Raw genomic sequence first — 12,590 nt, 5'->3', positions numbered from 1 at the left:
AATATCTTGAAATTCATCAATCTGACACAAAACCTGCCTTCAGATGATCGAATGGAATCATGCTCATTAATTTATGGAAAAAGATTTAGAATTGGTTGAACAAAACGCAAAATATTTGAATTTTGGTAAATTCCATATTTTAAAAAGTTGTAAAACTCGATATTGAGCTAAAACTCAAAAACTGTTCTACTTAAACATTTTTTTAGCACGGTTTCGAAATCAGCGCTAAATTGTGCTCCAAAAATTTCGGTCGTTGACAGAAGTTCACTACTTTTGTTTTATTTTGTAAACTAGTATTCGGAAGAAATTTCTAAAATGTCAAGATGAACAACTTTGCAGAAGAAAGTTTTCTTCCAGGACGCTTCTATGAAAAGTTAAAACTGATCTAGATGAGTTGCAACTTATCTAGAACAAATATTGCTTAACCATATTTTAATTTAAAAAAACTCTTACAAGACACTTCTCTGAACACAACAATCCTCTAGGATGGATATAGCGTGGGTCATTTTTTTTTCAGATCTAGTTTATGTTATTCCATTTCGGGTCCTGGAGTGATTGTACACAATTTGAGCGCGATCATTTATGTCTACACTTTGCACATCGCGATTGAAAATTGTATGGAATTTTATATCGGGAAACATCCTTTTTGCATTTTCTTTATAAAAGAATACACTAATTCGGGAAGCATGTAACCGATATGTAAAATTTTAGCCTCTGATGTTCTGAAAAACTTTGCAGAAGACCTCAAAGGGATTCGAGTTTTGTGACAAAAATTATAACCTAAAGGTTGGTACGGTCAAAATTTGGTCACACCATTTTTTCATAACTTTAGACTTCGTACAAAAAAACAGCTTATTTTTGGACCAGTAATGGTGCATTATATGCAGCTTATACCATAAAATTTTCATCAAAATCCATGAAGCATTGGTTGATATATAAATAAAACCAACGACTTGCCTTTTTGAAATTTTGTACAAAGCGCTCCATAGTAATTTTTGGCAATTTAAGGACAGTAAAGCACAATTTTGATTATAGAACTTCCAATACTGCTCCGATTCTTATGAAAATTTTACAGTTATATACTATTATAAAAATATGTTCTTAGTTAAATTTTGAGCCATTTTGTATGAATACTTTCAAAGCTGTAGCAGTTTGAATGTGAAAAAACTGACCGGGTGACACTTGAGAAAATATAACTTTGTAACGGCTGGGTCTTTTTTTTTTCTTCTAAACCATAGGGGGAAAAATCTGCTCAACAAACACCCTAACAGGATGGTTAGGGTAGTGTGGGGTTTAGGCCGTCTTCTACAACAAAAGTAAAAGTCAGGACCACTCTATCCTCGACCCACTAAAACACATTCCTATGGTCGCCAAACCCTACGTCTCTCCGGAACCACCAAGAAGGCATTGCTTCAGAGAGGGACTAGTGCACATCGTACCCTCAAGGTTAGCTGCGTAGCCTGCAGCAACGAACATCGATGACTCGCTTTGGAGAGTCCATCACGGTGCTGGCGCTTAGCCAGTTTCCCGAGTGTTCCTCGCCACTCGCTTTGTCCTCGGAAGGCGGGCAGGGTCAACCCCGCCCGCGCCCAACTGCTTTGCAGACATCAAGAACTGATGCCCACGTGCAACCCGATCTGACCTACTGAAGGCAAGGGTATCACTACCCTTCAAGCCCTATCAGCTGCACCAGAAGGTTGCTGACAGCAGCGTCTCCACCTGCCCCGACCGTTGCCGGGGACCCCTTTCCAGCCGCGGGCTCGGATCCAACCCAGTAGACCGACGCCACGACAGCACCGCTACCGGGACTTCCTCTCCGCGGCCACTTAATCGCTGTAAGGGTCGATCTCGACCGCAGGGCACCGGTATGACCTACGAAGCCGATTCCGAACCCCTGGACCACCTCTTGTACTGTATCTGGACTAGCCATTCTCCGAGTCCACGCGCCACCTCCTCTGTAGCTCCCAGACGATATGGGTGATAGCCGTTGAAACGGCGTTTTAGCCAAACTCATCCCTACACATCCTCTGGACCAAGTTGTACGGGTTTGTGTCCTCCCCGCATGTGGCAAGCATGCGGTCACGCATTGTGCGAAAACGCGGGCACACGAACAAAACGTGTTCCGCCGTTTCCTCTAAACCATTGCACACTGAGAATCCGCATGCCCGAAACGGTGTAGATACTGTCGGAAGCAACCATGACCTGTAAGGACCTGTGTCAGGTGGAATGTAACTTCCCCATTTCGCCTATTAATCCAACTATGTACCCTCGGTATCAACCTATGGGTCCACCTTCCTTTGGTGGAACTGTCCCACGCGCGCTGCCATTTGACCATAGAGGCCATCCTGGTAGTCCTTCGTATGCCTCTTTTGCCGCGCATTTCGAAGCAGCCAATGTCCTCACTGATAAGGATGCCGATGGGCACCATACCAGTAATGTCGCAGAGAGCGTCGTGTGACACGGTACGGTACGCGCTCGCAACCCTCAGGCACATAAGCCTGTAAGTACTTTCCAGCTTCCGTCGGTAGCATTCAGTACTTAGCGCGGTACCCCACGCCGGGCCGCCATACCTAATTATGGACGTAGCAACACTAGCCAGAAACTTGCGCTTACTGGCGTACACCGCAGAGCTATTGGACATCATCCGGGACAGTGCCGCAATAGCTGTGGAGGCTCTTTTACAGGCATAATCAACGTGGCTACCGGTAAGCTTATCGTCGATCATCACGCCCAAGTGTTTGACGGAGCGCTGGGTCTCCAGTTAGCCTAGTGGTTAAGGCTATGGATCGCCAATCCGGAGTCGGCGGGTTCGATTCCCGTTCCGGTCGGGAAAGTTTTCTCGGGCATAGTGTATCATTGTACTTGCCTCACAATATACAAACTCATGCAATGGCAGGCAAAGAATGCCCTTCAATTAACAACTGTGGAAGTGCTCAAAGAACACTAAGTTGAAGCGAGGCAGGCCAATTCCTAGTGAGGACGTAGAGCCACAGAGAAGAAGAAGAAGAACGGCTAGACAAAATTCAATGAAATTTTTACACAACATTTTGACATGCATACTTTGCAAACAGGAAAATTTTCATCGAAATCGGTTAACTTTTTCTGGCTATATGTATAAATAAAACAATGAAAATGTGTTCTTATTTTTGAATCCTCTTTGTACAAAACTTTAAAATTGCACATCTCAGGATTCAACAATATCTCCACAAAAACTAAACCGATTTTGATGAAAATGGTATAAGCTACATACAATGTACCATTACTGATCCAAAAATCAGCTATTTTGGTGTACGCAGTCTAAAGTTATGAAAAAAATTGTATGACCAAAATTTGACCGTATCACCCTTTATTGATCGTTTGAGTGTAAACAGCGGAGTGTGGCACTCTCATGTGTTAAAATACACATAAAACAAAAAAAAATAACATGTTAAGGAATAACAATCGCTTTGCGGTCTTCGACATAGTTTTTCGACACATCCTGAGCTATACTTCTACATAAGCTGTTATATGGTATAGGACAGTTTTGAGAAACTTACAAGAACAATACGAAAAAAGTATATTTTCCCATGTGAAATCCCATACAAACTTCAATCGCGATGCGCAAAATGTAGGCTAAACCAATCATATCCAAATTTTACACAGTTGTTTGAGACTTTAAAGAGCATCTAGAAATTGAGCGAATGCCTTCTCGATATCGTAAACAACCTTGTATAAAAGAGTCACAGTGGACTTACCAGATTGGTAGGCATGTTGGTTCACATGAAGAGGCACGTTGGCCAGATGAACATCACGGATGTGATGATCGACAATGCATTCTAAGCATTTCAGAATAATAGAGGTCAAACTGATAGGTCTGAAACTCCTTTCTTCTTCATACGACGCACGACCCACTTTCGGAATACCCTTTACAGTAATATCCCGCCATGATTTGAGAATATGCCCTGTAGCAAAACTGCAAACAAGATTTTTTTTTTCAAAAAATGTTTGAAATAATGAAACGCCTACTGAAGCAAAATAGGATAAATCCCATCTGCCCCAGGAGATTTGAAAGAAGCAAAACTTTTTAAAGCCCACTCAATCAATTCTATAGTAACAAATAATCCGAGCCGAAGCCAGAGAATCATTACTACAAGAAAAGACCGAAGATGTACAGTAAGGGGGGGGGGGAATGGTCAAGATGGGTCATCTAAGAAATGGATCCCTATAACTTTCTAAATATAAATCGCATTTCTCTGTATTTTACCACGACTTTCAGATACACTAGTCAGCTATGATATAAAATGATAGAAAGGTCATACAAACTCAGTTTAATTTCCCGAACTCGGCTGTGCAAATCCCGGTTTCTGAATTTTAACCGAGACTCAGCAACAGCAACAGGAAGGTAGGTTGCTTGGCAACAGGGCGTGTAATGCTGATTCTCGGCATTTATAAGCTGAGATCTCATGAAAACATTTAACTGGCTACTCGGCTGTGCAAATCTCGGCATTTGTAAACCGAGATTCGGCATTTAAAATTAAGTGTGTAAGGTTAGAAACCTAATTCGTGACAAGCAATTTTTAAAACATGACCGATCTTGCCCCACCTATTTTTTACGGGGGCAAAATGGGTCAGGTAGCAGACAATTACATTTTTCTCCAACAAAAAATACTATCTCTTCTATTTTTCTTTATACTTCTAAGCTTCACATACGTACAAATTACATGAAGGCAGTGATGAAACACACTGGTGGTTATTTCTAAGAACTAAAAGATTTTTGTTCAGGCAGTCATAAACGGACTTCAAAAACCTATGGCTTTTGCAAAAAAAAAATAATCTATGTACAGAAATTTTAAGCCCTCTAATCGCTTCGATAACGTAGGTCACGGAATAACCTTTCAATGAAAAATACATTATTTTCAAAAACTATGCAAACATGCAAAAAACTAAGGCTGACCCATCTTGCCCCGCCTATACTTTACACGTAGTTAAATGGGATGTATAGCATAAGGAGTATAACGAAATTTTTTTTATTGTTTTTTGTGCAAGGAACGTAGAGAATTTTCAAAATCTGGGAAAATTACTGAAAGATTCTAAAATATGTTGTGCGCTTGAAAACGGCACTGACCCATCTTGCCCACACATACTATAATATCCACACATCCGGGGAAGTGGGTACTGAATAAGCATTCCAGAACTTCCTCATCAGAGGAAGTGAAACCGCCATTTGGCAAACGAAGTTCATTCACTAGAAATTCCTAAGATTTCACAAGGATTTTGTTTAACCGACTGACTTTATTCAAACTGGAAACATTTGTTTTTCCAGCCGCATCGTTCAGCAGACCGGATGGAGAGCTTTCTTGTAGGCCTTGCGAGCCGACCTGAAAACCTCCGAGCCAGCCCAACGTTTTCTGTTTCAACTCTTTCTACATTGTTTACTGAGCTTCGCTAAATCAGAATTCCACCAAAGGTTTCTTTTAGTAGTCTTTAATTACAGACTGCAGTGCAGAGCTTCCATGATGAAAGTCGTTGTACTATCAACTCACTTTGAGTGTCAATAGATGGTGAGTATCCATGACATTTGGCCGCAACCAAATCAGTAAAGAGATCCCCGATTGACCAGGGATTCCTGAAACGCAAAGTTTAAGTAACATTCACATGTTCAAAAAAGATGTAGCGATGGTCAGATAAAGATGCTTAAACTGACACATGCCAATTGGTCAGCTCGTGACTAATTCTGCTGGAGCAAAGCGTTATGTCTAACATTTCCTCTCTAGCAGATACCATGAAGGTTGTGCGGTTGCCTATGTTAAGTAATCCAAGATCTGTACTACTAAAGTACTCCATCAAACTGGAGCCTTTCAAGTTAATGTGTGAGCTGCCCCAGATGATATGGCGAGCCATCAATCAGCGGAAGGCCTTTTGAAGTACAGTATGCGATGATTTGTTCGAAAGCATCCGTAGGGGATGGCTCATCATGCGGTAAATAAACCGAACAATAGAGGTTCACAAGGTTTCATAAATAGAAATTCCCCTTCGAAAAGTAAGGTTCTTGGACTAAGGCCACTTGGGCTGTGCCATTTTGCTACTACCCAAACTAGGAAAACTAGGCAACTTCATACAGGCTCGAACATCCGACACAACCTAGGATGGAATCTTGCGGGGCTCTTGAGGTTATGTGAAAGTAATTCCGACCCACCTCTGCGTCGTAAAATAGTACTCGATTCGATTCTGGAAGAAGCTTGCGAGAATCTTGTACAGGTACACGGGTACCTGGCCCAGACCCGGAAGCGCATCGACAATAGCCGCCGAACTGGTGAATCCCTCTCCTCTCACGCTGAAGAGCCATCTCGGCAGTCTTTGTAACCGATAAGATAGCGTCTACGGTCGACCTTCCCTTTCGGTAGCCGAATTATTTGCACGAGAGACCATTTACACCCTTAGTATGCCTCAACAGCCTGTTGTGGATGATCTTCTGTTCCCGGCCGTATCGATTAGGCGTATAGACAAGCTGAAACAGGATCTAGAAAAGCGTAGGCACAACCGAGGATGGAGAGACGCGAGCATGCGCCGTGCAAACTGACGTAACATTTGGCCAAGGTTTGTTTAATTATCTTTGAAGAAAATAGGGCGCCATTTCGTCCCGGTTAACTTCGTCTCAAACCGGCAGTCTTCAATGGAATAAATACGGAACAACTTAATTACCGCCCTCGTCCTGAATTCAGTAAATATCGTAGCGTTCCTAACCATGACCGTCACCGCGGGACAAACTGCACGTCTGTCTCCAATGGCAAATCAGCGATCAACTCATCGCCATCATCACAAAACCTGCAAGCAGTCCCAATATGGTATCGGACGTAATAATTTGTCACTCTCTTTCACCTACGCCTTCATCTCGTGAAACGTCTTCTGCCTATGTCCAACACGGAGATGAGTGGGAATACCCTCCAACCGTACCACCAGAGAGAAACCGCCTGACGCCGCTCGAGATCAAGTTGCTGAAGTACACTAGAATAGTCGTATGCCTACTTAGGAATTTCGTCATCTTACCGTTTCTAAACACATGTATGCAAACATTTGTTTTGGACCCACCTGAACTTCCTATACGCATGATCAAGAGGTAGCTTAAAACTTCAAAGGTTTGGCTTTTGGAGGGAGATTTTGAATCGATTAACAATTTTAAAAAATATCTTGAAGCCTTGTGCTTTCGCATAAATCAGAGTACTTTTGAGCACAGCGAACAATACTTCATTTGTACCTTCTTTTATTCATTTGAGTATCATCACTAAGTGCAACCCAAACTGCATTCTCTGGCTTATGACAGCGTAAATTGATCTTTATGGCTGAAATTATCGCAATAAAGAGAGTTGTCTCTATAAACCACGCATTCATATAGAGTTTCCACTGTTCAAAATGCAAATTGAGTTCGTTTACGACGAATTTTGATCAACCGCTTGGTTTTATTTGAGCAAATCATTAGACCACGACTCATCGGTAGTGGTCGACCTTCGAATTTTGTGTGCAAATTTTTCGACTATTTATCGAAGGTGTGCAAAAATGTCGGGCGACATTACTTGCAAAACCACCAACCAGCCAGCTTTAATATCTCTTCTGTTGACACTCAATTTAGTGAGGGATTTACCTAAATCTAAATTTATTCGCTACTCAGCGTCAGAGGGAATGCAGTAGCCACTGGGCAAGACAAAGTTTGTACCTGTCCATCTACAATTGCCATCGATGCTTATTTTCTCCCACGCATTTTGCGCTTCGTCATCGTCACTGAGCAGGAGATTAGCGCTGAGGATCTTGAGTAGATGCACAATTAACGCTGTGATTATGCTAAAGTGCAAGCTGAATGGAGGTTTCTAAAAAAATGATGCAGTCTGTGCCTGTGTTTCGTTAAACAAGGCAATATTTCCGTTTTGTGTGCGGTCACCGTGAAATGTTAATCAGAAAATCAGATCGCTAATCGATGTAAAATGCGTGTACTGCGCCAATGACAGTCAAAATATGTTTTGTTATCAAATGTTTTAGTTATTGGAGATAGAGGTTTTTATTTTCAAACTTTGATGCCACTGTAATAGTTATTTATGCAATTCAGTATCAAAAATTATAATTTATATTACTCATTTTGGTATCATAATGACCAATTTTTCCGAACTGGTTCTTTATGCAACTGAAATGAGTTGCATAATGAAAAATAGTTGTATAATGTTCATAATGCAACTCATTTGGGTTGCATTATGAACATTATGCAACTCAAATGGGTTGCATTATGAAAAAATCATAGCATAAAATATTGTATGAAACTCATTGCAAAACTCGATTTTTTCAGCACTCTTCGTATTTATCCAACTCGGCAGGCCTCGTTGGATAAATGTACGACTCGTACTGAAAAAATCAACTTTTTGCAACTCGTTACATAAATAACTATTAAGCAACAAGTTGTAAAATGATAATTCTTTAAGCACGAGTCGTACATTTATCCAACGAGACTTGCCGAGTTGGATAAATATGATGAGTGCTTAAGAAATTCAGTTTTGCAACAAGTTGCATACACATTGTTTTGTCATTACGAAAAATCAGATTTGAATAGATTTTTTTTTTCTAGGTTACATACTTCTGTAGATTGAAGTATGACTGAGTATTATGATCAATCAACCTCATTTAACCGTTATGTGTCAGGGTTGCATTATTCGGCGGAAAAAAAAACAAAAAGTGACGCGTGTTTGTGGCAGTTGCGATGGAAATCTCGGTCGCGTTGTATTGTTCGAAGGAAAAATTGAAAAGTGACACGTGTTTGGGACAGGTGCACATTGTCCTTCCTCGTGAAGTAACAAAAATGGATGCACACTCGGTAGCAAACAGTATTGCAGAAAATTGAAGGAGTCAATGAGTGGTTGCGGTCATCCGACGACATGGAACTGGGTGAGATCATTCCGAGTTTTTTTCTTTACATACTAGAAGAGGTTGGGGTAATTTCGCCAATGCGTTTTCATGAGGACTCCTGGAGTCTGTAATATCTGCAAATTATTCTTGTAGCTCTGGTGCTGGCCTAATATTGAAGCTATAATAATGTTAAAAGAAAGTGATTGCAGTTCACAACAATCATTGAGCAAATTTAAAATAACTGGCTCAATTACCTCAACGGCTGTCGATCACAGGTAACACATCCCGAGTAGGAGAAAATAGTTGAAAAATAACTAACTGAGGTATGGAAAACCGAATACCTACACCTGAATAATAATCGGCGATTTTTCCATAGTTGAATGATAGCTCAAGCAGACCTCAACACCAAACCAATAACTCGTTGAGGTATTGTATCAATACCGCGCAGCGACCCGCAGCCATCCCGGTCATGTGTACGAGTGTGGAGAGGGGGTCTTCCAAGCTCCGTTTACAGGCGAGTACACTCGTAATCCCAGCAACTGTCTCTCTGTGCCCGTTGTTCCATTTTCCAGAAATTCAAACACGCCATCGAGTAACACGGTTTCCAATCCGGTGTTGAATGATACCTTGCTGATTTATTATCAGAACGCTGGTGGAATGAACTGCGACGTTACCAAATACTACCTAACAATATCTGACGGCTGCTACGATGTTGTAGTACGGACCGAAACCTGGCTTGATCCCCGAACCACATCCAGTTCTGTTTTCCGTCCCGATTACGAAGTATTTCGCTGCGACCGGAGCCCCAGAAACAGCCGCAAACTAACAGGTGGTGGTGTCCTCATAGCTGTGAAGAAGACACGTAGGGTCACCAATATCCAAAACGACCTATGGGGAAGCGTCGAACAAGTGTGGGTTCGTATCCATCTGTCGAACCGCTCTATCTTCCTTTGCGGAATCTACTTCCCGCCAGATCGTATACGTGATGAATCATTGATCGATACGCATACCCTGTCTATTATGCCAGTTGTCGAAACTGCCTCAGCCACGGATGAAATCATCGTCATTGGGGACTTCAACCTACCAGGAATTTCATGGCGGTCGTCCTGCAATGGGTTTCTTTATCCCGACGTCGAGCACTCCTCTATACATAACGGTGCTTCCAAACTCCTCGATCGTTACAGTACCGCTACGCTAAGACAGATTAATCATGTGACTAATGAAAACAATCGGTATTTGGATTTGTGTTTCGTTAGCGCTCAAGACGAAGCTCCACTTATTATCGAGGCTCCGTCACCTTTGGTCAAGGATGTCAATAATCATAAAGCGTTAGTTATCACACTCCATGATCACCAGATTAGCTTGGCGCAATCGATCAGTTCGGTTTTTAACGATTTTCGTAAAGCCGACCATCAGAGCATTACCGAATACCTGGCAGCTATTGACTGGAATGATGTTCTCGATGAACGTGACGTGGACATTGCAGCGCGGGCTCTCTCGCACATTCTGGGACATTTCGCCGATAGGCATGTGCCTAAAAAGGTTCACGCCAACATCAGCCATCCATGGATAACTCGCGATCTGCGCAGGATGAAGACAACGAAACGAGCAGCACTTAAGCGTTATTCGAAATACCGGACCTTCTCTCTCCGCGAGCACTATACCAGATTGAACTCGGCGTACAAGATCGCTAGTCGCCTGTGTTTCAATCGATATCAGCGCAAAATTCAGCAAAATCTGAAGTCTAAACCGCAGGAGTTTTGGAGGTTCGTGAATGAGAAGAGGCAAGAATCTGGGCTTCCTACGACGATGTCTTTGGGCAAAAAGGTGTCAGCTTTTTACAGAAAAAATCCCGAGCATTTTCTGCAATGAAACTCTTCCGGCAGCGTGTGTCGCTGAGGCAGCAAATAATGTACCTTTGGTAGAGGACACTTGGGCCAACTTCGTTATCGATGCGACAATGATTTGCGATGCGGCTGCGCGGTTAAAAACATCCACGAAACCCGGGCCGGATGGAATTCCTTCCGATTTTCTGAAAAAGCACATTGAAAGTTTGCTGATTCCCATACTGCACGTGTTTAATCTCTCGTTGTCTAATGAGGTGTTCCCATCTACATATTTGGAAGACGTCTACGTTGTTTCTTGTGTACAAGAAAGGCAACCGGCAAAATGTAAACAACTATCGGGGTATTTCGTATTTATGCGCGATCTCTAAACTGTTTGAATTAGTTTTGATGGACCCACTGCTGTCTCATTGTAAACAATACCTGAACGAAACGCAACACGGATTCATCCCGGGCAGATCCACCGCTACTAATCTCCTGTGCCTCACATCTGATATTGCTGACAGCTTTGCCGAAAAATCGCAGACAGATGTCATCTATACCGACTTGTCCGCGGCCTTGGACAAAATTAACCACGCCATCGGAACTGCTAAATTAGAGAGATTCGGTTTAAGCGGCAACCTTCTGCGTTGGTTTGAATCGTATCTTACTGTGCGTAAACTAAGCGGCGATTGCCAATCCACCGAGTTCTTGGCAACATCCGGAATTCCCCAAGGAAGTCACCTTGGGCCTCTGATTTTCCTACTCTATTTTAATGACGTAAACCGCATGCTGCGATGTCCTCGGCTGTCATACGCGGACGATATAATGCTTTACCTTTTAGTCCGTTCCATCTATGACGCCTTGAAACTTCAAGAAGATATCAATTCCTTCGCAACATGGTGCGCACTAAATCGGATGGCTGTGAACCCAAGTAAATGTTCGGTAACCTCGTTCTTCCGAATAAGTCAACCAATTCAGATCAACTACAAACTCCGCGACGCAACAATCCAACGCATCGATCAAGTGAAAGATCTTGAAGTAATCCTGGACACTAAGCTTACGTTTAAGCACCATGTCGTACATATCGTTGACAAAGCGTCTAGGACCTTGGGATTCATTTTTCGCATCGCCAAGGACTTCATCGACGTTTACTGTTTAAAATCCCTGTATTGCTCCTTGGTCCGCTCCACCCTCGAATACTGCTCTGCTGTTTGGTATCCGCATTATCAGAATGGTTCTAACAGAATCGAATCAGTGCAGCATCGTTTCATCCGCTATGCGCTACGCCTGCTTCCATGACGCGATCCGCTCCGGTTACCAAGTTACAGCAATCGATACCTACAAAATACCAAAATAAGTTATTTTCAATACCTGGTCACCGACCAATACCTTGTCTTGGTATGATACCTGACTTTGGTATGCTCCAGTAATGTGGCAGTTATTCATTCGTGCTCGGGATGGGACTACTCTTAGTAAAATACATAATTCGAAAATAGCTATCGCAGCTTGAAAGTTTATTCTCCGTATACTCTAATGTCGAATTCGTTTTTGAACCTGGGTTGGAACTGGATTGGCAGAAAATGTATAAACAAACAAACGTCAAACAAACTCAAACAAACTTTAGTACAAGCGAAACCGAAGTCGGGTTGGGGTTGAAACTGTGATCTGATCCATAGCGTCATAGTGAAAGAATTTTTGAAAAATATTGGACCTGGCCTTCACAGTTTAAAACCGAAGTTTGTATGGAGAACTTGGGGTGTTAGTTGCGTTATTGTCTAACGCCTAAAGATATGCACTTTGACAATTCTAGGGTCCCAAACCTCTGTTATTTTTTTTCTCACCGCATAACAAAATTTACACGCAAAACAAGAAAAGCTACCAAAAATTGAGATATGCCTT

At 42.2% G+C, this 12,590-nt stretch overlaps 1 protein-coding gene across 1 annotated transcript; it reads left to right on the top strand.

The window, feature by feature from the left end:
• The first annotated feature begins 6,421 nt into the window (after nucleotides 1-6,421).
• LOC134286715 (uncharacterized) lies at nucleotides 6,422-11,718 on the top strand. Its single transcript, XM_062848376.1, has 3 exons — nucleotides 6,422-6,509; nucleotides 9,314-10,631; nucleotides 11,670-11,718. Exons 1-3 carry the CDS (start codon nucleotides 6,422-6,424, stop codon nucleotides 11,716-11,718), a joined length of 1,455 nt encoding a protein of 484 aa, XP_062704360.1.
• The last annotated feature ends 872 nt before the right edge of the window (nucleotides 11,719-12,590 follow it).

This window comes from Aedes albopictus, chromosome 2 (assembly GCF_035046485.1).
Source record: "Aedes albopictus strain Foshan chromosome 2, AalbF5, whole genome shotgun sequence".
Taxonomy (NCBI): domain Eukaryota; kingdom Metazoa; phylum Arthropoda; class Insecta; order Diptera; family Culicidae; genus Aedes; species Aedes albopictus.
The sequence above is the reverse complement of the archived record's forward strand: the minus strand, read 5'-3'. Positions and strand labels throughout refer to the sequence as shown.

Coding starts and splice junctions, on each gene's coding strand:
- LOC134286715 (XM_062848376.1), top strand. CDS start 6,422: ATGCCTCAACAGCCTGTTGTGGATGATCTTCTGTTCCCGGCCGTATCG. Junction 6,510..9,313: donor GAAACAGGATCTAGAAAAGC/GTAGGCACAACC, acceptor AATACCGCGCAG/CGACCCGCAGCCATCCCGGT. Junction 10,632..11,669: donor AAACCGCAGGAGTTTTGGAG/GTTCGTGAATGA, acceptor CAACCAATTCAG/ATCAACTACAAACTCCGCGA.